General features: G+C 35.6%; 1 protein-coding gene across 1 annotated transcript; it reads right to left on the bottom strand.

Moving 5' to 3' along the window:
- Positions 1-154: 154 nt before the first annotated feature.
- LOC118272503 (transmembrane protein 64) lies at positions 155-27758 on the bottom strand. The gene is made up of 3 exons (XM_035589056.2): positions 27032-27758; positions 15269-15424; positions 155-4607 (listed from the first exon to the last, which is right to left on the bottom strand). The coding sequence occupies exons 1-3, from the start codon at positions 27569-27571 to the stop codon at positions 4479-4481; spliced, it is 825 nt and encodes a 274-aa protein (XP_035444949.1). The 5' UTR covers positions 27572-27758; the 3' UTR covers positions 155-4478.
- Positions 27759-27890: the final 132 nt, after the last annotated feature.

Below are 27890 nucleotides of genomic sequence, written 5' to 3'. Positions count from 1 at the left end.
TATTTGTATGTCACACAAATAATTGATTTTTGCTTCTAAACACCATGTTATTATAAGTTCAGCTTATCAAGTTAATTCGTTCGGCGTTCGGCATGCAAGGGGCGATTATGATAAGGAAGGTTTCGTAACATCATTTCGTAATAAAACTATGCAGTAATAGAGAATGTTTTATTACATCTAGTATAAGGCTCCTTTTACCATTTTTCATATTGTACAATATCGAAGTGAATCGCTACGTACTTTACAACAAGTATTAAAAATAATAACAGTGGGATTTATTAATAAAAATAACACAAAATAAATTCGTTAACAATAAATGCATTATTTTTTAGACTATAATATTAAGTTTTTTCATTATAAAAATAGTGAAATAACTCCAAGTTTCTGAGCATAGGTATGGTTACTTAAGCATCACGTTTAAAAACAGTTTAGTAAAGTATAAAATGTATTTGAAGAAGTCTACAATATTATGGTTACATCGAAATCGTTACATTTTACATACAACTATTTATGACAGTTGATTTCAATGTTACCATACTCGAAACTTTCTAGGATACATTTAACAAGACAAAAATTTTTAGCTAATAGATAATGGAAATACGAAGGGATTATTTGAAACAGTAAATGATCAACAATATTTAACCAGAGAAAATTATTTAGTGGAATCCACGAAATATTTTGGCTAACACACAAGTAACTACAACAAGAGAAATTACAACAATTAGCCAAAATTAATTTTAAAAATAATTTGGCACAGGTCATACTAACAAACGATGTTGAATCATAGCAATTTATACAAAACATAGAATTATTTTTACAAATCAGATTTTTTATAAAAGTAAACGTAGATTTTGTTCAATACTTTAGCCGACTTTTAGTGGTTGTACAATGTACAAATATTTCCATGAGCAATATCAGGCAATGGTTTGGGCCTTGAAAGTGTTTGGTGACCAGCACATCAACCTACTCTTCCCACGGGTTTTGTAGCCCGACTGGCAATGAGCCTCACGACTGGTAACTCTATCTGATAAACCCGCATCTCCCAAATACGAAGATTATGGTTAAAGCTCTTACGTAGAAGAGGCCCACAGTCTAGTTTTGTATAAATTAGAGTAGGTTGATCCGCAACACAATTGCACAGAAATAGAAAAAAAAAACTGTTACAAACATAGATTTATAAAAATCTATTGCACAGATTGATTGCACACAATTCGAACGTTTTGTAATTAGATTATAATCTTCACACGAATTAGATAATTATAATTATTAATTTTCCAAATCCATTCAGAGCAGGCGACCACAGATATAGAAAATGATCGAGAAACACGTTTAATTATTCCACACAAACAAATAAAATAGATTGCGCTGGCAACATTTGTTAGTTAGTAAAAGATGGCGCGAGTGAGACTTAACTTTCGAAATTTTATGAGTCGTAAGTAATGCTCAATCATTTCACTGTATCCATGGCTCAGACATTAAAATATAGATAATTTATTTTAATATTATAAAATAAATAAATGGCACTGTTCGATGTTACAAATTTATAAAATAAAAAATTAAGCTATTAGTTTATATAAGAAACATATTTTTTTGTTAATGTCCACACATTAGATGATTGTATAAATAAATAATAAATATGACTGATACACAGACTGTTACAATTTACAAATTAAAATTACAAATTTATATTAATCTTTCTTCAATAAAATATTAATTTCATATCGCCAAAAAATAAATAAAGAACTGATTACATTCATAATTAAGAACATATTTTAAGATTTTAAGGTAAGAAGCCTAAAAATTTATTCAATGCATAGGAAATTAATTCAAACAAAAATCAGTCTTTAGGTTTTATAGGAAGAATAAATTTTTAATGGTTTCTTGTATTAAATAAATAGGTATCTATTACAGTAAAATATGTTTGTGAAAAGAAATGCTAATTGTTTTATCATGATAAACAAGAATTTAGTTAAAAAGAAATAGTGAACACAAATTATCACAAAACGTTATGTAACCATAATTAAAAAAAAAAAAACAGAAGAAAAAATATTATTTTCAATCAACACCAAAATTGAGATCAGAAAGAATCTCATTAAAATATTGCACGTAATGATAAATTATTATTTAATCAAAAAGCAACACGAATAAGGAAAAATGATTAATTGGTTAAACCATCGATGGTGGTTACAAAATATTTAGGGAAACAATAATTAATTATTTATTTAAAGTCAAAATCACACTACCGATGTACCACATGTTCATAACAATTATTAGGTACAACTAATACTTTCGCTGTTCGCGACGATACTTAGTCTCGATTTCATAAGAATAAATGCCAAATACTTTTAGTAATACAATAAAATTGTATTGGCATCAAAAGAATGCGTACAGTCGCAGGCAAAAGAGTTTCGATTTAGGTATAATTTCTAATTAACATGTACCGAAAAATAAATGGCAGTGTAATATAGCGATATTTCATTTAAATAAAAATGGAAACTATTCACAAATGTGTACCTAATAACCAAAAATAGAAATGGCTATTAATTTTATAAGTGTACAGTTTAAACGAATATTATTAAGTGGAATAATGCAAATTGTTATGTTAGAATACACTAGAGGGAGCACGCAAGTCACGCTATTAGATCCACGAAACAGATGGGTAAAAATAACGCTAGGTATACGTACATACGTGTGTAAATGCATTTTTCCTTGTTAAATTAAAAGTTAAAACTAGTTAATTGTGACACTGCGTTTTTTATTCTAAAATTGTGTTTTTTTCAAAAACAACTGTTAGAATTTTAGAAAGCTATAATCGTTTCTAACTGTATAATATATTAGCACTCTGAATTGTACTGAAATATTTATAAAGGAATTTTACTGTGACTGTAATATATTGTGCCCAGAATCATCACATCATATTGCTAATATTAATAACTCTATAATAATTAAAAACGAACTAAAACGGTATAATATAAACACATAATAAAACGACTAAACTCTTTTACCTGCGATAAAATTTGGCAACAACATTAATACTAAACACTACGAATATAAATTCCGAAAAGTATTTTATTTGCTGAAAAAACCGTTGAAAAATAAATCGTCTGGTACCCAACTGGAAAATCTACCGACTATGTACATTTCATACAATATTTTGGTTTTCCTTACTCTATTGTATATCAGAAGAGAAAAACGGAGATACCAAATTCCTATCACACAAACGTTTAAACTTGAATAAACTCCACTAGAGGAATGTTATTGACATAATGTCAATAATGTACTAAAAATGGCCGTTTATTACGTCCCGGGGTTTTCATGAAATGAGTTATCTCCATTTATCTGTTTAGCTAGCGTTTTACGTTAAAGTGGACTCTATATATACACCATAGAGTACATAATTACATGTGCAACTCACTTAAGCTATTTGGTTCCGTAATAAAACAGACCTTGTCCCGACCTCCAACGTGTTTGAATTATCAGTTGATAATATTCGTGCAAAATGGTTTCATAATAAATAATTGTCAATTATACTCTATACGTGTTACGATTGTATATCAATTTGTGGTTTGCTATTTGAGCAGGTATTTGTATGAGTTTTGTTTGCACACTGATTTATTTTAACAATTATCCTTAACACGTTTGACAGTGATTGTACCCGTGAATAGGTTGTTATTATAAATACAAAAAAGTTTTGCGATAAGAATTCAATAAATTAAAATATTTTAGCTGCCATCAGATATCGTCAATCATCTAGATTTTATTTAGTTATAACAAATATTACTATAACCTATCAAGCCTCGCGTAGTTTTCAGATGTTTCGTGCGTTATGTCCTATATCCAGACAAATGTGGATAATGATCAATACCCGATATTAACCAACGACATATCCCAATCTTTTCTTTTTCGCCAAAAGTCTCATGTGACATAAAAGGCATTAAACTAAAATTTATTTCACGGTATTTCTAACAATACAACTTCTGTGACGAATGCCTGCGAAAATATCCGAATACAATCGTAAACTTCATGGAAACAATCGCGTATTAATTTCGCACGCAAATCTTTTTAACGCGACTCACAATACTTGGCAATGAACCTTGTCTTGAGGCACGGGTCGTCCTGTCAAACGTCAAACTAAGTATCCATAAACGTCAGTCAGTTACTGAGCGAGATTCATTAGTACACATCACATATACATAATCTAATACTCACCTATGTCGATAAACAATATAATACAAGGAAAGTCTCACAAATATTAACGATAACCTTCAGAGTCCCCACATGTCCGTTTAAACTAATCCTCTTGGAGGTAACATGGCGATTATAATATAATATCACAGGGTTGTAACGAACCCTTTATTTCATACGTAAGTTTCTTCATCGCGGGCTTCGAACGTGTGTCGGAAGCAGGCGTAGGGCCAGCCCTAGCTCGACGGTTCCTCGGAGACGCTGTCCACGTCTGTGGAAGCCCTGGGTGTTGGCTAGCTGATCGAGGAGCTGCTGGACGTGGATATCGTCTCCCGGCCGAGCTCCGCCGCCATGATGGCTATCGTCAGCTCTTTGCGCGCCTTCTGCACCACCCACACCATCAATGTTATGCCGATCAGGATCTGGAAACGCAAAAACAAAGATATAAAGCAAAATCCAACTCGACATTTAAAGACTATAGGAGACTGACATTTACAGGCCTCGCATTCAATGTGGATTTCTCGTAGACATTAGAATTATGGACCCAAGGCAAGAATTGAAATATGCATTCACGGTTTTCCAATAATTTATTCGTGTCGCTCGACCATTGTTTGTCAATTGTATTGAATCAGATATTGTATTGTTGAGTTTGAGAATAAATAACAAATTATCACGACACACAGGCACGAAACAATAAGTAAATAGTTTGAAACAGAAGACAAGGAAATAAATCGAATACTTTATAAGGATAACTTGGATCCTTCATGCTCACTTTTCATCATCGGTTTTTACCAGAACCTATCAAACAATGAAACAAATCAAATAACAAACATCACACTAACATTCTATGTGAAAGTTTGTTTGTTTGGATGTTTGTCCGTCAATCACGCTGAAACTAGTGAACGGATTCTGATGAAATTTGGTAAACAGACAGGGTATGAGCTGACTTACTGATAGGCCTCCCACATAACGCGGGTCAGCCTAATGCCGTGTGGAGATTATAGTAAACCCCTCGTATGTTCTGTAAATCTTAATTCAAACATGGATGTCACAGGTTATTAATGATGAATACTTTTTCCGACCTTGTTGGAGTAAAGACATGAATTATAGATATGGAAGTACACATAAACATCTTTTTTAAAGTTTGCCATGTGTGGCCTTAATACATATTAAAGGCAAGGCAAGGCTTTCCATGAAGGGCGACTTAAGTCAACGTATTGTAAAACTAAATTATGTAAGGACTGCACGCAACACTTAGATCGTGGAGTATGATTACACCAGTGGCCAGGTTTTAAGGTTTAACCACTCATTTTAGGTTTTTAAAAAGTGGGTGTACATTGTACAGTGGCATTACGTGCCATAATGTGCACCTCTGCCTACGCCTTCGGAGATAAAATGGCGTGACGGTATTTTAGGTTATTTTTGCGCCGGGGGAAATCATTCAATGACTTCTGCCGCCTTGGGTGAGAGAGATTGTCGAGCGAGAGGGATTGTCAGACTCTCTGACTGAATGAAACACCCCGTTCCTACGCCTGCTTTTTGAGCCGAAGCCTAGGATGTATGCAGTAGCTGAGGTAAAGTCTACTACAGTTGCAATATGTCGCGGGTTTGTTACCAACACGGAACTTTGAGAATCACACTGACTACATTCTTAAGGAAAATACTGTTCAAATCAACGGACGGTCGCAGTCAAATACTGGACTAAAGGTCTTCTTTTCATAAAAGGAATTGTCATAATCTCGATGCTTGCCAGGCGGATTGCAGATTGCATTTTAAAAAGTTCAGTGTTATAAAGAGCGCTGCTGTCCGGTCTCTGTCAAATGTGCAGTCCACTAATACTTTAGTCGGTTCTTACGACATCCAAGGGAAAACTTAGAATAAGAAATTCCCCAGAATGGAAATAAATTAGTAACAATCATGGTAATATATGTGCCTACGTACGTATTAATGACGTTTTCGGTTTTTTACGAGGAAAATGTTTAATATCTACGAGCAAGTTTTATTTATCCTTAATGCAAGAGTAAGAAGTCTCATTGTTAGTTTTAATATATAATTTTTTGTCTAATATAATGTCATATTATGTAGTTACTAATCGAATAATTTTGTGAAAAAAACGACTTGAGGCATAATCAAAGCACCGGAGCAAGCAAAGATCCGGAGCTGCGGACAACGTAACAGGTTACAGGGGCTCCGGCTCAAAGCAGGCGAAGGAACGGGGTGGGTTTTAGTCAGTAAGAGTCTGACACTCCCTCTCGCCTCACCCAAGGCGGGAGAAGTCATTGGATGATTTCCCCCTCAAAAAAGGGCATAATCAAAGGCGACATGTCCCTTACAACTAATAAGACTAAGTCGATGACTCATACATAAGGCGAACATTAAACATTAAAAATATAAAGAAAAACATTAACGAATTAAAAAAGTTACTTAGACCTAGTTCATAGGTTATTTGTATTATATTATTTGGAAATACAACGTAATTCGACTATCGACCGACTTACGACCCGTGGGGTCGACATTTCCGATAAAATCATATTTCGACATTGGTCTACCACTCGTACAAACATATCTTACAATATTAATACATTTGTATGATTAATTATTTTTATTGATACAAGACAGACTGATGTCTACGAAGCTTCGGTTGCGATGGCAAACTTAAAAGAACATCATCACCATCATAAGCCAGTTTCAATTTGTAAGTATATCTGTAACCCATTATAGCAAAACTTTCGATAAATCCGACGCTAGAAAATTCTACATATTGTGAATAATTAATTAAATATTTTTTCTGTCTGCTATTACAATTGTGTCAGAATGGTCGATCATTGAGCAGTGCAAGAGGGACGGAGCTATGTAGGTTGTATAACTCCATCCCTCTTGCACTGCTCAATGATCGACCATTCTGACACTATTGTAATAGTAGACTAAGGCCCCAGTTCATCCGCGATCATGGCGCTTGCGACAGTGCCGAAATATCGGAAACTCATTGAAGTGAATAAATATGGTAAATATCCCGTCATAAGTTCTAATAATAATTAAATAATAATTACTTCAATTAAAATCATAATAAGTGATATAATAAACTTTCTGCTGTATTGGGTTAAAATGGTGTACATAGTACATACTATCACTAGACAGTTTTTGTGTTAAATTGTGTAGGTACCTTATTACAGTACTCCGTAGATATTTATAAATTTAAAAAAATAAACAGGAAGTGTTCCTATCCTAAGACTCTAAGGCTTAGCGCACACAGACGGAGTCGCAGCAAAGACACTCAAGAATAAATCAATTTAAAATAAACCTAACTACTATGGCATACGAATGAAAACGGGCTGCTAAAGATGGGGGCATGAGTTGTGTCGTCAAGCTTTTTTGCATGCCTCCGCCGATGTGCGCTAGGCCTAACTTGTAGAACAAATATTTTCTGCAAAATTAGCGTTCCGTCTATGTGCTGATGTAAATAAATAGGCGTGAAGATATGTTAACATGTCGACTGGCGTGTAAATACGACCGTGAAAGAAAATTAGCAATACCATGCTACTGTCTGGCTTTAAAACAATACTAAAACAAGAATACAGTGATCAGTTTTGTAAGCGCAAAATTGTATAATCACATTTTGCGAACATATGCGGTTTCCTGATATTCTTTCCTAGTTTCTAAACTAGACACCTAGCGGGTTTACCGGAGCTCCGGATCGAAAAATTGAAATTTGTTAACTAGATTACAAACTATATTTATTTTTATTTTAAGGTACAACTTTTAAGGACTAGAAACAGATAAGAAATCACTAAAAAGGACATCAAATTTTACACTTCTATGAATCACAGAAATATATTTGGAGGATATTAATGAAAAACTGCTCTTATTCCTATAGACATTAGAATCATGAAAACAAACACAGACACGTGTTTTAGTCATTGTGCGGTTGAACAAACAGATAAGTCAAACAAAAAAATCCGCATAATTTGGTTAGGCGATACTTAAGTATGCAGATATGTTCTCATCCTGCGTTGTCAACTGTTTGGTCTAATGATGACGAGAGAGGCTGTTGAACTCAAGGTCACGTGTTATATTTTTGAACACTTTCACATAGAGTTTAAACAATTTCTCGCGACAAGAACACGACTCTACTGAGCTTCACAGAAAACCGACGTGAAAGAACGCTTGCGTTGTGTGAGTAACCTGGTTACCGGAGGCCCAATTACCCCCCTTTCCAATCCCCGATTCCCCAACAACCCTTAAATTCCTAACCATCAAAAGGCCGGCAATGCACTGTTTCGGGTTTTCATGGGCGGCGGCGATTGCTTCCCACCAGGTTATCCGTCTGCTCGCTTACCGGTTTATAACACAAAAAGTCTATTGGAAAACACCTCCATGAATCCACCACAGAAAATTTTCAAATCTAAATCAAGAACCAATCAGCGACATCCTAATGACCTTACAACCAATCAACGGAGAAGGCCCAATTGAGGAAAACTGCCGAAAAATCGATTCACAATTCAACACTTCTGCCTGCCTCTTGAATGCATAATGATGTAACCCGATTTAACTTCCTCGTTCAGTCAGTGTACATTCAAGGTTTGCACTGACATTAGAGTTAGATAGTTATCAGATAACGGAGCGTGTCAATGATAAGGAGAGCAAACAGGCAACATCTTGTCAAAATGACGATTACTTTGTTCAATATGACGATCATTAGCCACAATCACTGCTGGATAAATGCTTTCACTCATAAAATGAAGTTTGTTGTAATCTCCACGTTATGCAGGCAGCTTGGAGATCGCCAAAAACCTGAGAGGATACTGTTCTTCCTGATGGCCGCTAGTCACAGTTTAGGGACATATTATCCGGATAATAATATTCCACAGGTGATGGCCATACTCTCCGAAGAGATACCGACCACATTCCTAAACAAGCTTTGGTCTCCTGGGGATAAGGAAACGTGGCCGACCTCAGCAAAACTGGCGACGTACAGTACTGTAATAGCGGAAGCGGCGAGCATCGGCATGACGTGGTGCGAGGTGAAGCGGAAAGCTCAAGACCGATCGAGATGGAGGACCTTTGTGGACGATCTCTGCCCCATCTAGGGGACATAATTATGACCTTAAGTCCATATTAGTTATTTCTTTTATGAGGTAGGGGACAAATGAGCGTACATTTCACCCAAAGATAAGTAAATAATCAGCACCGCACGTTGACACATGACATAATGACCCGCATGGCACAAACACGTCTGTTTGTCCGTTTTATTGCGATTAACTATGAACAGACACAACCTCGATTACATATCTAATTCCAGATTTCAATCAGCAGTTTCTTTTGGCAGTGCTGTGCTTATCCTGTCACCAGAAACGGAACCTTGTGCCTTTATATTAGTACCTACTTTAAATTGGTTACACAACAACACAAGTAATGAAATTCTTATTGCCATACCCTTGTAATGAAGAGAATACTTGAAAGATAATATTTCCGCAAATAGACCATCTAAGTAACTTTTCATAATCTTTGCGAACTGATTAAAATGTCTCGGTTATCTGGTCAGTAACAACTTGGGCGCGGTATGCCCTTGATAATGAACGTGGCGCATACAACAGTGCTAAGTTTGTGGAACTAATAATATTTACAGTTTAAAGATATTGATACTTAGAGAAAAATTGCAAAAAGTATCAAGTAGTTGCCATGAACGTTCTAATGACATTGACCGAGTGTCAAGATATAAATAGTTGTCTATATGCGTTATATACTGTATGTAATACACGCCTGTATTTCCCCTGGCGTTTATATTAAATTATTACTAAAGAGGATAGGCAGACATTTTTTTTTTTTGTAGATTCTCCTACATTTTATATCTGAGTGAGAACGTATGTAGGTAATGCTTGAGGTTACTTTTCACTGTTGCAGACGCCAAGGCAAATGCTTTTTATAAGCATACAAGAGCAATTTTTCTGTTGTAGAGGAGACTTATAGTTGAACAGTGGAAAGCCACAGGCTGTTATGAAGATATAATCAAAGAAGAAAAAAATGCCAGAACCGGGGATCATCCGCTTATAAGAACTGACACTTTGTTTTTTGATGATGACGGGAGAAACTTTCAAAAGGCGTTTACCTTTTTGGGGACAAAGACTAGAAGAGTATGGGAATAGTAGGAAGTGGGAGATGAAGTGGAAGTGGAAGATGGGAATAGTAGGAGTAAAAGGAAGAGTATGGGATTTTTACGTCAATAAAACCACTCTAGTAGCCACCGTCACCTGTAGGGCATCGGGTACCAGGTCCTCATGACACAACTCCTGTTACGGCATCTCTCCAGAGCTTACCAGAACTGATACCTACGCTAAATGTATAAATATCAGTGCAGTATCCAACAAGGTTCGTTGGAGAATGACTCAGATATCTAGTGGTTATTTATAACTGATCCAATATTTGCACAAAAACATTCTCTTCTTCTACGTCAAGGCGAATTAAGATACCGTGCGATTGTCCCGACGGCTAAATTCTACATTTATTTTAAAACTATACGTCATTGTGATCGTGTCGTAGTTATTCTAACTATTTTTACGTTGTTCTAAGTGATTGATGGATGGATTTGAAAGACTTAATCCTTAAATGGTATGGCAATAAAATCCAGGGTGTTTTACTTTGTAGACAGCAAGAGCGTGAGAGACAAAAAGGCTTAAGAAGTTAAAACAATTTACACCCTAATAAAAGATTTTCAATAAGCAAACATTTTTGTTGATATCCCTTTCCTCAATTCCTAGACGGATGGCAAAGTACAAGACTTTAGCAGAAAATGTATATCACTGACAAGAGGCCAGTATTTAAAGCGCATGAAACACAACCCTTTAAAGAAACCTTTAATTTAAACTGGTATAATTTAATATCACAATTAAACACATATTTCACGATAACCATTACATTTGTAGACATAGCCTACTGCATAAATAAGAGTGGCATTACCTAATAATTTATTCACCACCGTGTGACCTTTGAGGTTCACCTTTGCCACATATAGCACAGTTCCGATGAACACGACCCCTTGTGTAACTAAAGGGTTGCTATACTGAGAACAACTATAATCAGCTTATGCACAAACTAGGTATGCACTCACGGTTTCACTCATTTCTGTACATATTATGAAACAAATTGACTTACGCATCGCCTCTATCTCATAGATTTGCATTAAGCTCAATAACTGCTTAACATATTTCAATGCAGTTTTCAATAATGGATAGCGACTTATGAGGAACTATCGTTATATTTTGAATATTTGAATAGTTCGGTCGAGGCTATGAGTGGAATGTCCTCTATATCTTTTGAAACATTCTAATTCGACAGAATTCTTCTACCATGAAGAAGATAATTCAAGTGCAAATGAATACAAAGAACTTTCTATACTAAACCTCTTTTCTTCATAATGTCGTAGTTAATAATCTAATAATCTAGTTCATACGACATTGATCTATTTATGTCTGCATCTATCGTCCATATGTGATAAAATAACGTTGATATCAATTTATTACGCAGTAAAAGAGCGGACGTGTAGGGGCCTGTTTATGTGCCCCTAGTTCCCTACAGCGAGAAATTATGATCTGTGACGTCATAAAGTGAATGTTTCTTAGTATTCCATTTATTATTAATTTACCACATCGTCCGTTTCCAATCCAATTGAAGCAAAAACTCGTTAAGCCAATTAGACTAATGTAATGAAATGGAATTGTGTCTTCAAGGACTTATTTGTGGCATATGACATCTCTTTACCTATGGTATTCAAAATGTCTTTAATTAAATAGAATAGCTTGGTGATCTCTAGATGGCGCCACTGTCGATTAAAGTCATGGGGGTCTTAATTACTATGAGCAATACCAATCTCTTCAACAAGAAGTAAAAAGTGGACAGTAGACATCAATTTGTATTTTAAACCTCAACACCCACTTTTACCTATCCTTGAGCCTAATCAAAAGAGTTTTTGCAGAAATATAGATACCTAACACTTCAAGTTGTCAAAATGTTGATGCAAATTTTAATGTAGACTCCGATTTATCTAGCACACGTGTTTATCTCCCACTATCACTAGTACAATCAGCATCTTAAGCGTGATCCAAGACAACACCTGGACCACTTACAAGAGAATCAGTGTAAATGTTACAGCCAAAGTAATAAATCTTGATATTATATATACTGTCTAGCAATTATATATAACATCTACTCAATTTAGATAAAGTGATAAATGACACAAAATTAATCACATTAACTAACAATTTTATATACTATCTTCGAAGACTTGGATAATGTAATAAAACGGGCAGCATGCAAGCAAATGTGCAGCATGTAGCAGGCAGGGTTTCTGTCATGGCTCCGGCGCTGCGGGCCTGCGGCGGGCCCACGCGTGCTAATTGTCGCAGACGGCTTTCGGTCACCACCGCAGTTTCGGCTTGCCAGCCTTAGCCACGGTGGCTCGCTAGCAGCCTCCTGCTCCTCAGCCCGCGGGCCGCCTCGGTCCTACGCGCCTACGCGATTTTAAAGTACACTCTAGGGGTAGGACAAACAAGACTACGTGGAGTCGGTTTTGTAGCAATTCGGTTCTGTCACTAACTTTTGTTGCACAGCATATAAAATTTTTAAACGACATTATTATTTAATTGTTACAGTAACTTATAGCAAATTAGTTTGATCGGAATTATGTATAGGGCACTACAAGTTCACTACCACCATTTCCTACATAAGTCATTAGGCCTACTAACATTATGCGACTCAAATTTATGCCAAAACAAATTAGTCTTTGATCTTAAAGACTAATTTTTATTCTTACAAGTTATTCTTACTAGTAAGAATCTTGTGACATTTTGAGTTACACATGTATTATTACTTTGACTAACTTGGACTTCCTATTATGAATAATGTCCAGATAAAGTGATTAATTTATTACATTATCTAGTGAATTTGGTATTTATATACAATTATTCATAATGACCAGTCATTATGAATAATTGCTATTTAATCACTCTGACTGTAACATAAACAATAATCCACTATGACATTGGACTTCAAAATAAAATTCTGGGAAATGGAATGTGTAGCATAAAAATAAAAATAAACGTGAGATAATCCGTCAGTCGTAAACAAAAAACGCATTAACTTTTTGAGACATTTGGCGCCATTGTTTTTCTTAGAAATTACGCTAATAATAGAATTAAAATAAGTACAGCTGTGAATCTTTTGAACAGTAATAATAATGTAAGTTGTTAAAGACAAACATTTTAACAATTACACATTTGAGACTGTTGTGATGAGGTGAGGGTAAGTAACCATTAAATAACTCTGACTCTATACGGCGGTAAAATTATTAAATGGCAGACATTTTCTTTGATACAAAGCTTGTCCTGTCAATAACGAACAAACGAAAGCATCTGAACATAGAACCTTCATAGTTCCGTCCTTTTTTGAAGTTGATAAAAACAAAGAATGTATCCTATAACTAGTAGGTACACTCGTTCGAAAGATATACGCGGTGAAGCTAAATGCTTCTTGCTTAGCGATTAATTTTAGTAATGAACTCAAATATGTAGATATGTTTAAACAAACCATACCAAATGACAACAGTTAATTTTATCTCTAGAAAAATACAAATTAAGAATATTTATATAGACAAACACAAAGATGAACAGCGTAATCTTAATTACAAGTTCCATTAAACGAATATTGATACATCATTAAAACTTCCTTAACGACACATTAATAGTGAAAGTCATAAGGAAACAGGTCCTTGATTATTCAAGTAAAAGTCCAAGAATCGAGTACTTGTTCCAAGAAACCTGCTTCGGCGATCAGGTGAATATTTAACCTGACTTAATACCAACGACCTCGGTTACATTAGCAGTTACGTCTAGGGAAAGATGGAGTACCTACTAGAGAATATTTTTTCGAAAGAACATTCTACAAATAATAGGATTAAATTGATGACCGGTATGGATTGGTAAAGTTGGAATAAGTATTATTGTCAAAGTCGAAGTCAAATCATTTATTTAATATTATAAAGCTGAAGAGTTTATTTGTTTGAAACGACTAGACCGATTTGAATAATTCTTTTTGTGTTGGATAGTCAATTTATCGAGGAAGGCTATAGGCTATAAAACATCCCGCTATGACCAACAGGAGCCAAGCAGAGTGCGTAAAACCGCGCGGAAGTAGCTAGTTAAAGCATAAAAAGGTACTTTAGAAATGTCAACAAATAAAGAAATAAATTATAGTCAGTGAAGCTAGGTGCTCGTTTGTGTTTTGAAAGGGTGTTTCTACAAATTAGCTTATCTATTAAGCCAGTCCCATTAACACTCCTATTAAGAATACACTGCAATAGTCATTAATTACCTAATTTATTTAAACGAATATAAGATCATTACATATTACACGCTTCATAAGACCTTTCACTAGGGCAAGTCTAGCAAGATTCGTAATGCCCGCTACAGCTACTTTATGTAACGAACAGATCATGGAGCTTTGAATTTAATTGAAATGTCAAAACTGTACATAGCATAATGAACTTTATATCAAATGTATAACACACAAATTAAATACCAGGGTATTCTCGAGAATACGCGAGGATTTCACAGAAGACCCTCGTATTTTTTTAGATCTTATTTATTTATTTAACTCTTTATGCACATGAATGTGTACATAGGTGGGCTTAATGCCGTAGGCATTTTCTACCAGCCAAACCTTTAGGTGATGCAGTGAAAAACCAGTGCATGGAGCAAGCAAATACAGAAAGGCTCAAGAGGAAAAATACTTAATTTGTGAGTTATATTTATTGTACAGGTATAAGTTTACAGTTAATCTGTTATGCTATGTCATGTACAGTTCCGTTGCAAAAAGTCACTTCCATTCCATTCTGCAGCGCTGTGAGTTGAGCCTAGGATTAAAATGCTTTGCGGACAACGTAAAAGGTTACCGGGGCTCCGGCTCAAAGCAGGAGACGGAACGGGGTGGTTTTTAGTCAGTAAGAGTCTGACACTCCCTCCCGCCTCACCCAAGGCGGTAGAAGTAATTGGATGATTTTCCACCCTCAAAAAAAAAGGATTAAAATGCTTACCTGAAATGCAAACACGATGTATCCAGTGAGGTGTGACTCGTGCAGCACATCGTGCATAGACCGCAGCGTGGAGCCGAGGTACACGTTGATCACCTGCGCCGGCAATAGGCCCAGCATCGTCGCTAGGTGGTACCCACAACCACCCACGTCACTTACCTTAACAATAGAAATAATTAATTAGAAGTCAAAGTATTTATTCCAACTAGTTATAAACAGTACCCTTCATATGAGTTTGCTTAACGCCGAACGCGCTATTGTTTCGATTACTTAAAACGTAAAGCAAACTCATACTAAGGATACTGGTAATTTTGAAACGTCAATTAATATAGAATAGTTCATCAGTCAGGCTATCTGTCAGTGAAATTCGAATGGAGAACAATGAGCAAGAATTTCCACACTGCTTACGAGAATTTAAAGAGTTTAGAGAAAGAAAGAAAGAAACTTCGATAATCAGTGTTTTGTAGGATAACTAACATATATTATTATTTAATCCGTGATCATGGCGCTTGCAACAGTGCCGAAATATCCGAAACTCATCAAAATTAATAAACATGGTAAATATCCCGTCATAAGTTCTAATAATAGTGTTAGTGACCATGTCAGTTTAAAAACTTATATAACTAACATATACATATGTACATACATTCAAAAACTCATACTTTTTCCATCTACTATTATCCTTCCATATTTCTGAGGTTTCTACAATGCATCTGATACATATAACAAGCACGGTAAGTAGACTTTAAGAGCACTCTGCATCTGGCCTTTCTCCAGAACCTCTCCAATGAGGTCAGCGTAGTTATTATTATTTTCTCAACATCCTCAGACCATCTTAAAGACTGCCTTAAATTTTTTGTCTACATCTTTATCAAAAACTAGCTACTTCTCGCGCTTTCACCCGGTCTGATCGGCTCCTATTGATCGCACCATGATGTTTTATAATAGCTTATAACCGTCCTCGATAAATGTGCTATCCAACACAAAAATAATTATTCATACCGGACTAGTAGTTCTGGAGATCAGCGCGTTTAAACAAACAAACAATCAAACAAACAAACTCTTCAGCTTTATAATATTAATAATAAGTATAGATAATAGTCTTTCTCGTCTGGGGTCTAACTTATAACTCTGTCCCACACCAGGGAGTTCCGATAAATATTAAATACTTGACCAGATATGGCAGGTACGGTACAGTGCCAGCCACGCATGCAAATCAAATTAATGATCTTTTTACGAGGAGTACACTCTGTCGTATCAAGGACATCAGGTAGATACTTGCGTAGTACGCATTTGTAGTACGGGTAGTACCTGACGATTTTGATAGAAACTCCGCCAAAAATATGATGGAACTTGTTGACAAATAACCCGTAATTTATACGAAACATTCCATTGAATCTAGTTTAAATGCACCCCCTTCTGAAAGACATTTCCATTCCCAATAAAACAATAGCCGATTTTCATAAATCCACGGTTCCATGAAATCTTACTACGTCCATACTTTTAGAACAATTTGCGTGCAGTAAATACATTTAACTTATGTTAAACAATGTAGATTTGATACACGTCAATCCTATTACCATTTGTCAGGATTATAAAGTTGTGTGCGGTTGACGGTAATGTGTACAATTACATTTTAGTGGCTAAGCATTTGCCGAGCGGAGTCACGACATCTAGATTGCTTTGAAAATTAGCGCCAAACGTACGGCGCCCCGTAAATTAAACAACAATTTTCACAAACGATACCGGCTTTATATACAATAAACAATTGTACACATGCAAAGCACGCAAAGTCCTAGTAACCTACAAATTCACATCGTGACAGTTAAATACCATTGCGTCGTACATAAAAAAAATATAAAACTGCTTATTCATCTAGATACGACCTTTTAAAACACGAGTGAGTACAGGTCTAAGGCTAATCGATTGTTTTTCCTAAGATAAACAAGTTGACCGATCTACGGCGGCCTTGGCGGCGGCGCCGGACGTACGTACGAGTGTGTCCAAGTAGGCCAATTACCGACTGTATGAAAGTCAGTGTAGTGGAAAAATTCCTGTAAACACGTCCCGCTTCTCGAACACAACACGAAATGAGTACACAATAAAAAATAAACATTATCTCAGTACATAAATGTCAGCCTGTCGAAGACGGCGGCCTGACGATATTCCGAATGTCTCCAAACAAACGCCTATCTGATATTCAAATGATATTTTTAGATCATTACCGTACGCTGTAATGAAATTGCTAACCGAATGTAAATAGTTATTGATGTAAACGTTCCACAAGCTCCGAACCCGGGTGCCTGGTGTAAGTATATTTGGCTTGGCCAACGTGATGTTTATATTTTTCGCTGCAGCTAGGATGACCGCGAAAATAGTGTAAAAATGTAATGAGATCACTCGAGCAGCTAACATATCGATCATGATGACGTCAGCTTTCTTACTCTACACTCTAGTAGTTTTCTTCGAGTATTTATATAAAAATAGGTACAGACATACACCCATGTTAAAGATCAATTTAATCAAAGCACCAAATGACAAATTGGTCAGGCATTTTAAACAACTTTGTCGCCCTTTGTCTGAGAGGAGGATGAGACAAAAACGCGCCAAATATTTTAACGACAGACAGAGACCACACAAAAAGACTGCGCAGATCTATATGTAGGTAGTTTTCAAATAATAAATGTAAATACGTTTGGCTGAGGACCAAGAAAGATGGCGACAAAAGTTTACTGCCCTGCACTAGATAAAAACAGGATTCAGTTAAGATAACAGCAGTTCATATCTTCACCGGTTACAACCACTTACAATTTTACAATAGACGCAGAAGATAACAAAATAAAGAGGCTTATGAATTAATCATGTCTTTTCGGTAGTCCCGGACTTGAAATAAACAATATTGATTGCGAAAATCACTTCATCAAAAAATTAGATAACATAATCCGATAAGGTGATATGTAATTACTATTGACCTTGATAACTTGCTTCTAGCAAGTTCCAGCAATATGGAACCACGAACGTACACTTATATGCGTTTGGAAAGAATCTTCTGCAGCAAAGCATGGACTCAATTTAGAAGTAGGTATAAAGGTATTTTATGGACAACATGTGACGCCGTCAAACTCTTTGTACCGTCCAATAGCCCCATTTGTTTATTGATGAGACGAGACAAAGACGACGTTGTAATAAAACAGATGACCGTTAAGTACTGTGACGCGTCGGGAATTGTTCTTAGTATACTTGCAAACGAAATGTCTCAGGAAACTTATTGATTGAATAATACTGGGTTCCTTACAAGTTCTAATGATGAAGATCCTCAAACAGAATCCTCGTTTGGCATATTTACAGCTTCAACCGAACCAGTTTACATCTCAGGCCAATTGTGAGAACTGCGACTAATTTTGGCTCACAGACTACCTTGCGTGGGCGATTCTAATAACAATCAATACAAACACAAGGAATCAGATTGTTATGCGTATTAGAAAATGTCGCCAGTCCAACATTGGTTTAGTGAAAGCGAAACGGGCGAAGCCGATGGTAAATGCGAAATTGCGAGTGCGACCGTTCTAGATACCACGCCGAGAACAATGGATTAATGTTATCATGAAACACGTACGATACTAGTACGCAATAATAAGTATAAAACAATTAGTACAAACTCTGAAACAATGCACTTATGATAAAATGGTGTCAACGACGTCTAAGATAATTTTAGATAACGTGCATGTTATTCCTTGACGGTGTATCGGTCACCAGAGGATAAAAGAAAGCTTTTTTGCCTTTCTAGAACCATATCGAGAGGCAGTCCGTCAAACACTGGCGCAGTTCTAGAATCCATGTTTTCAAAGTCATTTAGAGAAGAAGTTTTTTAGAGGGTGTCTAAAAAACTTCTTTAAATGACTATAAAAGTATTTTGGGATAAGAATCGGGAATAAAATACTATGAACAAAAAACAAATTTAAGATTTCCACTGAAATCTAGATTGACTTGTACACACCATGATATTAATTCTCAACACCATAATACGGCTTCAATGCCAACAGTTTTAGTACTTTAACCTATTTCCAGCGATAGCGATCCACAATGGTGTTTAGTGTCACATAAAGTAGAAACTGTTGGAGTTCACAAACATGTTTTTCAAGACGATGCACCGTCGAACATTCGCAAAACTAGTCCACCGATGAATATGTAAACAAGTTTATTTAAAAACTTTTCGTTGCAATCCAGACGTGGCCGTGGTGTGGAGCATTCTTCTACTTTTAGACAGTATATGAAAGGTATATAGTCAATAAGATTCCACTAACTATCAACCCTGGCTTTGTATGGGCTAAATTCTTCTGGAAAGACATTTAAACATTATCTAATACTGTTTCAAGATTCATTTGGTATATTTTGTAAATAATGTTAAAGAATGAATCCAGTTTTATAAGACCACCTCTTATTAACTATTTATAAGAGGTTACAAACTTAAATAATCCCGCTATAAATATGAAAGCAATGCAGAAATGCCGTTAGGCCGCGAGTTCATCTCCTAAAGTTCACCGCAACTGAGCAATCTGAGCATATTTTTTTACTGTATTCTGACAAAGTTCAATATTTTATCACCAGCTTCTACTCGCGGCTTCGTTCGCGTTCGTAGGATACAAAGCGTATGTGTTATTCCAGACCACAATCTATCCCTGTCCCAAATTTTATCCCAATCCTTTCAGCCGTTTTGACGTGATTGAGTAACAAATATACACACAAACTTTCGCATTTATAATATTAGTAAGATTGCCTTACTGGCATTTGCTAGCCCGTGGGACCAAAGCAAAAAAAGTCCTTCAATTGATATAACTAATTGGATTAACGCAAATGCACCGAATACCGACCGGTGATCGGCGCGGGCGAACAAAATCCTCCAAAAGATAAACAAAATATTCAAGATCGTATAATAAAAAATGCTTTTCCGAAAGTATATTAACTATGAATTAGAAATATGTTCATAATTTTGCCCTTTTACGACTATTTTGTACCTATATTTCGATTTAAACTCTTACGCTTGGAAAAATACTAAAGTCCCCGTATACCGACCGACTGCCGACAGATGTCCGTGATACCGACTCCTCAGGAACCTGAATCCGTCCGACCCAAACGCACATTGTAAAATCAACTCTATATCTTAGCAGTAGAGTAGAAATTCGTAAAACAACTATCTTTCTAAAACTATTCACGCATTGTTTTTGGATTCGATACTGAAATTACGATAATGAATTTTAAAATTTAACATAACATTACGTTTTTTAACACTCGGAGATGTAAGCAGAGAACATACAATGTGACGTCTACTTTTCAACCTACCGTGTAGGTAGTTATTTATTTTTTAATTAAGTTTCCTAGTATTTCAGCATAAGATTTACCTACATCATGTCGATCTTAATTTATTATGCCTAATAAAGAAATTGTTCGTATTGGTTAAATGGTCTTTAAGTACCTATAGGTAGATACCTATTGTTAAGATACGTAATTAGGTAAATTCGTGACTAATCTTTTCTATGTATCTACCTATACATTACATACTATGTATCGTACATATGGTAGGTACTTATTTTATTTACTTTACTACTTGTAGGTTGTAGGTACAATAAACCTCCGTAGTTATTTTCGGAACATTATGTGTCGTAGGTATTACGTACAAGTACTATACCTATTACTAACGTTTTTGTCGTTCATCCCGATGACTTACTGATGATGTGCTTATCATGTAATTTAAAAAAAACACCAAAGCCTATATTTCCTTAGTTAGTCGGAACAAGGGACAGGGAAACAAATCGTATCCAGACTACGACCAAACCTGTATTTGTATAATAAAACGTCTTAACTGAAATTTATACCATTTTTTTAGTTACTTTCTACTCTACTATTACTTATTAAGTTGTAACAATATCGTATTCATGAAATTCTTCGAAATAAACATAAAATATAAAGGTTTACTTCTAGCAAGTCTTTGTGAAGGAATCGTAAATATATCGGAAATATGTCAATTTGAAACGTAAATTACAAAGAATTCATTATAGTTAGCATAGGTCGGATACCGGTCTAATATCTAAGGATAGCTTTAAGAATAAGAAACTAATCACAAAACACTCCTAAAACAACCCACGTTACAGAAAATTAGTGTCATTCATAAACCTTAAAATTCCGTTTACCGACCATTTGGTCGGTATTCGGTACGTCGTCATTTTGTAGGGCTCCTTATTCCGTCCAACATTAATTTATCGATAAATCTATAAAAACATGGAATTTCTGTATGCATATTGAAATTATAAGGACTCAATGAACCAATAAATCACATAAAGTAAATACATTCTTAGTTTACCCGAGTGATCATCGTCAAAATCGAGATCTTTTATTTCACTGATTTATGTTTTTTTCGCATGAAAATTTACGCAAACTGCACCTTTTTTATATTTCGCAGGACAGTCGGAATGTGCGTTAACCCCACAAACCCAAGTTTTGACTGAAGGTGAATGATGAATTAATGTATTGAATAAGGCGTATTTCAAGACTTTCGCGCGATAAATACACAAATTAGCGTAAATAAACTAAAATGGTCGGATAGAGGAGGCCGGTCGGTAACCGGTACCTTTGCGTTAGTTAAGTTTAGCAATGGTTGAAATCACATATGTTGGGATTGGGCAACAGCTGCAAACTGTAGATAAATAGGAGACTACAGACAGTCCTTATGTCATTGCTGTAATGAGGTTAATTGAACGTGTCATATTTTATTACTCCCCATTGAAGAGTTTTACATTGACCCTACACCCTACACTTAATATTACTCTTCTAATGACAGTTGTATACTTGTTTATAATTAGTAAACTATAGAGAGTATTTTGTTATTTCTTCCTTCATAAAATTAGGCGATCTATGATGGGTCAGGCCAGGTAGGTCTTCTCTGTACAACAGGGGGTTTGCCATAATCTCCTCGTTCGATGATTGGTTAAAGATCTGCGGTTAAAAAGATTCAGTCAGATTTACTAGAGAAAGCATCTGCTGCCTGGTCTCTGGCAAATGTATAGTTCCATGGACGATCTTATGACAAGACGCGAGTAGGGCACAACAAAGTTATATGCTCTACCGTGTCAACAGGCCATCCTCATGCTTAAGTACATTATTTAAATAAAATAGACTATAAACTGCACGCATGGGAAGTTAAAGTAGTGTATTATTATATGCGTGTGAGCACGAAACTAGTTCCCCGCGCATTTAATGAGGACGGAACTATTGTAACGGTGCGCCATTGCCGGTAAGTGTACCATACACGGACATAAAGCCATAAAAGTACTTACATATAGACAGCACGTAAGTCTACCACAAATCGTGTAATTTCTTTGATAGATTCTCTACTTTACTGTCCAACTATAAGGTTTGATATTTATTGTAGATATTGGACAGTTTAGGGTAACTTGATCTGTATGCGAAATAACTAAATATAACATACTGTTGTACATTTGTCACACAAGCAAGAATAATGAAGCAATGCTTAAGCAATACAATGCAAGTTTGTTGCGAGATTATTACCGGCAGTTTGTAGCACATTTTGCTAAGCTGAATAAATGGAACCAAAACATTAATTATTTAATATTTCCAAACCGCCTGCCAAGCATAGTGATAGGACCAATCCTCTTATTAGCTCTTAAGTAGAAAAGGTCCATAATCCATCAATAAACTGTAACGGGGTGTTCATTAATAGCCTGACACTCCCTTTCGCCTCAAGGCAAGAGAAGTCATTTTATGATTTCCCCCATCAAAAATGTATGGAAATTTATGAGATTTTCGCATGAACGTAACCGTCTAAACTTGGAACAACTAGCCAGACCGTAGCTGATCGGGTATTGAATCCCTTGATCTCAGATACAAGTTACAAAAGCTTGGAAACGTGCCCAAATCTCGAAATCAGTAACTATATGAACATGAATAATAGTTTTAATCCGATTAACTTGTTTAGAGATAAGACAATTGAAGATATTGTAGTTACTGTAGATAGAATAAATATTTCTGTGGATTGTACAATCGTGTTTGTTGCTAATATGATTATCTACATAGATACTTTTGAATTATTCATTCGTCATATTGCAATAAGGATAGGCATTTAATAATCGTGATGAAACCTGGACTTTAGAACCTGTATCTATAATAATAATAAAGCGTTGTGCAGTGCTGGTGTACGTGCCATGTTTGTGAACGGGTGCCGTCAACTGGGACTGGTCAGCTCCAGACTGTATTATTTTACTGTCCTTAAGGTTATTATCTTTATCAAATCTCTTTAACTGAATTAACGAAACAATGTAACCAAGAATTGTATTGCGAACTAGATTGAAAAAGTGTAACCTTTGGAGTTTCTTGTTTGTTTTTATTAGACTCTTTATTATTTCAACTCCATGAATGCAGATAATGGCAAATAGGGGAAAACACTCACATTGTCTTGCTAACTATTGCGTCTCGCTTCTCTACAATAATCCTAATTACTATCATTATAACTTAGGTATGCAGCGTGTATGGACCGCCTAAATTAGCATTAGTTAAGTACACATTAGATATTGACAGAGCCGAGTCCGGCAATCTGTCTTGCACTTAATAATTAGCTCAGTACAAAGACAAATAACTAAGTACATTTCATTTCGTCATACATACAAAATTTCAAAGATAGTTAATTATATTTATCTCTGCATTTAGCTGGCGTTCATGACGCATCGATGTATATATCTAAGCTGGAAATAACTAGTGATAAACAGAAAGGAAGTTATTAATTTATATGTAGTTAGTTAGTAAAATTTCCACTAAGCAACACAGCTAAACCATTTGCAGTTTGCACAACGGATAAATTATTGGATTTACAAGGAAACACTTCGATTGTACAAGTCGTATTGTAAAACAAGTTTCATATAGATAATGTACATAGGTACTAGGCGACTAGGTGAGCATAGGAACAAGATCTTTAAACGGACTTCAGTCTTAAGCTTTGTAGCATAGATTTATTCATCTTTAATTTATATTGCACTAATTAGTGACCCATTCCAGATTCGCACGTTTATGCATTATTCGCATGTGTTTTTATGGTATAAGCCGGTAAACGAGCAGACGGATCACCTGATGGTAAGCGATCGCCGCCGCCCATGGTCATTCGAAACATCAGAGGCGTTACAAGTGCGTTGTCGGCCTTTTGGGGGTTAGGATTTTTTGGAAGCCGTGTTATCATTGCTGGCCAATTCGTGCCGAAGCACAAAAGGCAAAATCCAACCGGGAGTGATGTTACTAAGGTAAAATCAACTTGGGAAAATATATAACTGAATAAGTTTAATTATAGGCATTTCTATAATCGTTATTCACTGACGAGAATTCAATATGGTAATTTCAATGTTATTTTCCTACCCAGTCCTATACTCAGATACTTACTTACTTAGGTACCTACAATATATTTGCAGGCTCCCAGGTCCTATCTATCTCTACTAAAATTCATCAATTTCGGTTCAGCGGTTTACGCGTATAAGCGTTAACTACGTAAATAGAGTTATTTTAGCATTTACCTGAAAAGTTTCCATTACAGTTTATAGGGTATAACGGAAAATGGATTTAGTTATGTTTATTTTAACTTGTTTAACCAGGGACGGTATGGTTCACCTGATGGTAACCGACCAGTGTCACCCATGGACACCCGCCACACCAGAGTAGTCACAAGTGCGTTGGGGCGGCACCACGAAATGAGTCCTTATAGGCAATAGGCTGGTAGAAATACTATTTATTTGTCTTTTAAAAAACGTTGTTCCACGCTATGATTTTCTCCTGTGTCATGGGTGCATTTACAAACATACAATTTCATAACACTCAGACACGAAACAACAATTTGTGGATCACACAAAGTGTTGTTCCGTGCGGAAATGGAATCCGCTACACGTTGCACGGCAGCCAGTTGCCCAGCCACCGTGCAATCCGAGCTATGTGTTTATACTCGTGTGTGTTATGTGCCTATTTTAGACCGACAAGGTTTGAAAATTCGGTTCAGTATGACGTCCAAATCCTAAATATTTTCGGCTCGCATTAGATGGATTTCAGTAAACGGGAACACTGGCGAATATGTTTGTAAACACGATTACCGATCACGTGTTTCTTTAGCTTCGAATTAAGTACCTAGTAGGTAATATTTTATTATTCCTCTTTGGTTTTTACGACTTTTACGGCTCCGTAACTAGTGCAGTCACCGCTCGACGACGCTCACGATTATAGGCCCTAAGCGTGGTCCGAAAGAAGTCGAGTATCCTCGGCATACAGATACGTAGTTAATACGAAAGTAACGAACTCAATGTACAGTAACTAATTACATAAATGTTGGTTTACAGCTTTCTTGGAAAAACAAATGCAATATTGTTTAACAATGTTTTTAATGCAAGTCTTACGATATATGTAGTTAAATCTGTGACGCAGTACCGTCGTCCATTACCGATCGCCATATCCATATGAGGTTGTATTGCGTAAAAAGTTTATGACCAGTTGCAGCTTATCAATATGCATACACATTGCAACAATATCATTTTAATATTCAATTTAAATGTGCACTAGACTGTGTTTTATAACACTACAACCGATAAATTGCTTTTTCGGGCATTATTTTTGCAACTCTTGAATACACATGGCGGCATTGTGAAACGTGTTTAGATTGGCCGTGTTACAAGTGAACTAAACAAAATAAGAGCTCACGTCTCAAGTGAGCTGTTATTTATCGAGACGTATTTTTGCGCCGACCCGATATCTAGTTGGTATTGTTGATCGAAGATGCTGATATTTGTGTGGCCTTCAACTATAACACCCCAGTTCCCAGTGGTGGGGGTGTGAAAAGTGTAAGAAATATTTTATTAGGTACCTTGAACTTGAACTCAACAAGGAATTTATGCTTACAACCTTAAATAATTTTTAAAATGTACTCATGCTTTATGCTATGAAGCTAAATATGGCTTTTATTTTGTTAGTACTGATACTAGAATACTTATTAGTAGCCAAAATGTGATATGCCGTAATAATGTATGGAAAATATGATTAGCATAAGTTTTTATAATTCTTTCAAGTTAATATTTCAGTAGATATTCAATAGATCCTAGCAGACAATGTTGGATACATGTCATACAAAAACAATACAATAATAATACCTACATCATAGCTACATCTATACAAAAAGGAACCTTGAAACTGAAGACACAAAAAACAAAGCAAATGCAATTCAAACATGAGATCTTTTATTTAATTATTCATGAATCTAATAAAACCTGCAAATATAGGAGCTCTTTTCTTTCAAGATATCCTGGCCACTTATAATAAACCTTGTTCTAAATTTGAATGAGATAAGAGAGTATTTTTTCTTTTTTTTTAACAGATAATAAATCAATCTACTCAAGCTATCTATTGCAGAGTACAGATAACTAAGTCAGTTTTAATGAATGTATGTATAGAAACATGTTTTATAATATTTATATTAAAATATTTATGTTACTTTTTGTAGTTACTATATGCTCACTAAAGTTTTTTTAATGTGAATGAGTATTTATGAAATAGAGTAATAATAATTCCAATTATGTATTAAGTGAACTAAGAATAAAATTAAATTCAAAATATGAAAATAATTAAAATCTTTAAAAGAGTGAGATATTACTACACAGCTATAAATACAGTATAGTGATTTATAAACTCAAAAGGATTTCATCTAAACTAGAAAATAAACAAACAGCTACTTACAGCAAATATTGTGTTCTGCAATCCAAAAGGTATTGGCGTCAGTCTCGCGAAAAATACAATTTTGAAGGCTTGCGGTCCCGAAATCACCTTCAGCAGGGCTCGCGCCGTCTCGTTCTTGAGCAGCCGGTCCAGGGGCAGGTAGTTCCGCAACGCTTTCAGGGTAAAGTGAGCCACTGCCACGCCAAAGTTCGCACTCACCAAAACAGTTACTAAACCCTGAACGATCCCGAACAAATATCCACTAGTTATTATCAACACTAAATATCCTATCGTCACAGGAAAACTGACGATCAAAAATAAACCCATAAATAACAAAAATATTATCCACGGATCCTGAGCGTCCACCCAGTATAAAATCGTCTTTAGATACTCCTTGAAAAAATAAAGCACCAGAACCAGGCATGTGAGCAACAGTATTGATACTACGATGTTAAATAAATAACTGTACGTTGTCCTATTGTTAATTTTAGCCCATAAACTTTTCTTTCTTGTGACCGCTGTAGGGTCGGGCTGGCATTCTTCAACGTCGACAATTTCCATGGTGACTTTCGTTCACGAAAATTAAACAAGGTCTATAAACTATTGTGTTTTTTAACTAAGCACACTATTTCGTTCGCCATGGCCCAATTCAAGCGACTGTGTTTATTTCACGTTAACGCACGGCAGCGACCAAAATTCAACGAACAATCAACCACTTTGACCACTTTTCACAGACTATAATAAAAATTTGACTGACATAAGAATATCATCAAATCAATTTGTCAAAATTTGACATTTATTAATATGTTGCCAGTTTATAATGTAATACTGTGATTTTAGAATTAACACCTCGCGCTTATGAATTATTTTGATGCCTATC

Source organism: Spodoptera frugiperda, chromosome 4, assembly GCF_023101765.2.
Source record: "Spodoptera frugiperda isolate SF20-4 chromosome 4, AGI-APGP_CSIRO_Sfru_2.0, whole genome shotgun sequence".
NCBI classification, from domain to species: domain Eukaryota; kingdom Metazoa; phylum Arthropoda; class Insecta; order Lepidoptera; family Noctuidae; genus Spodoptera; species Spodoptera frugiperda.
This window is presented reverse-complemented; position numbering and strand designations above follow the sequence as displayed.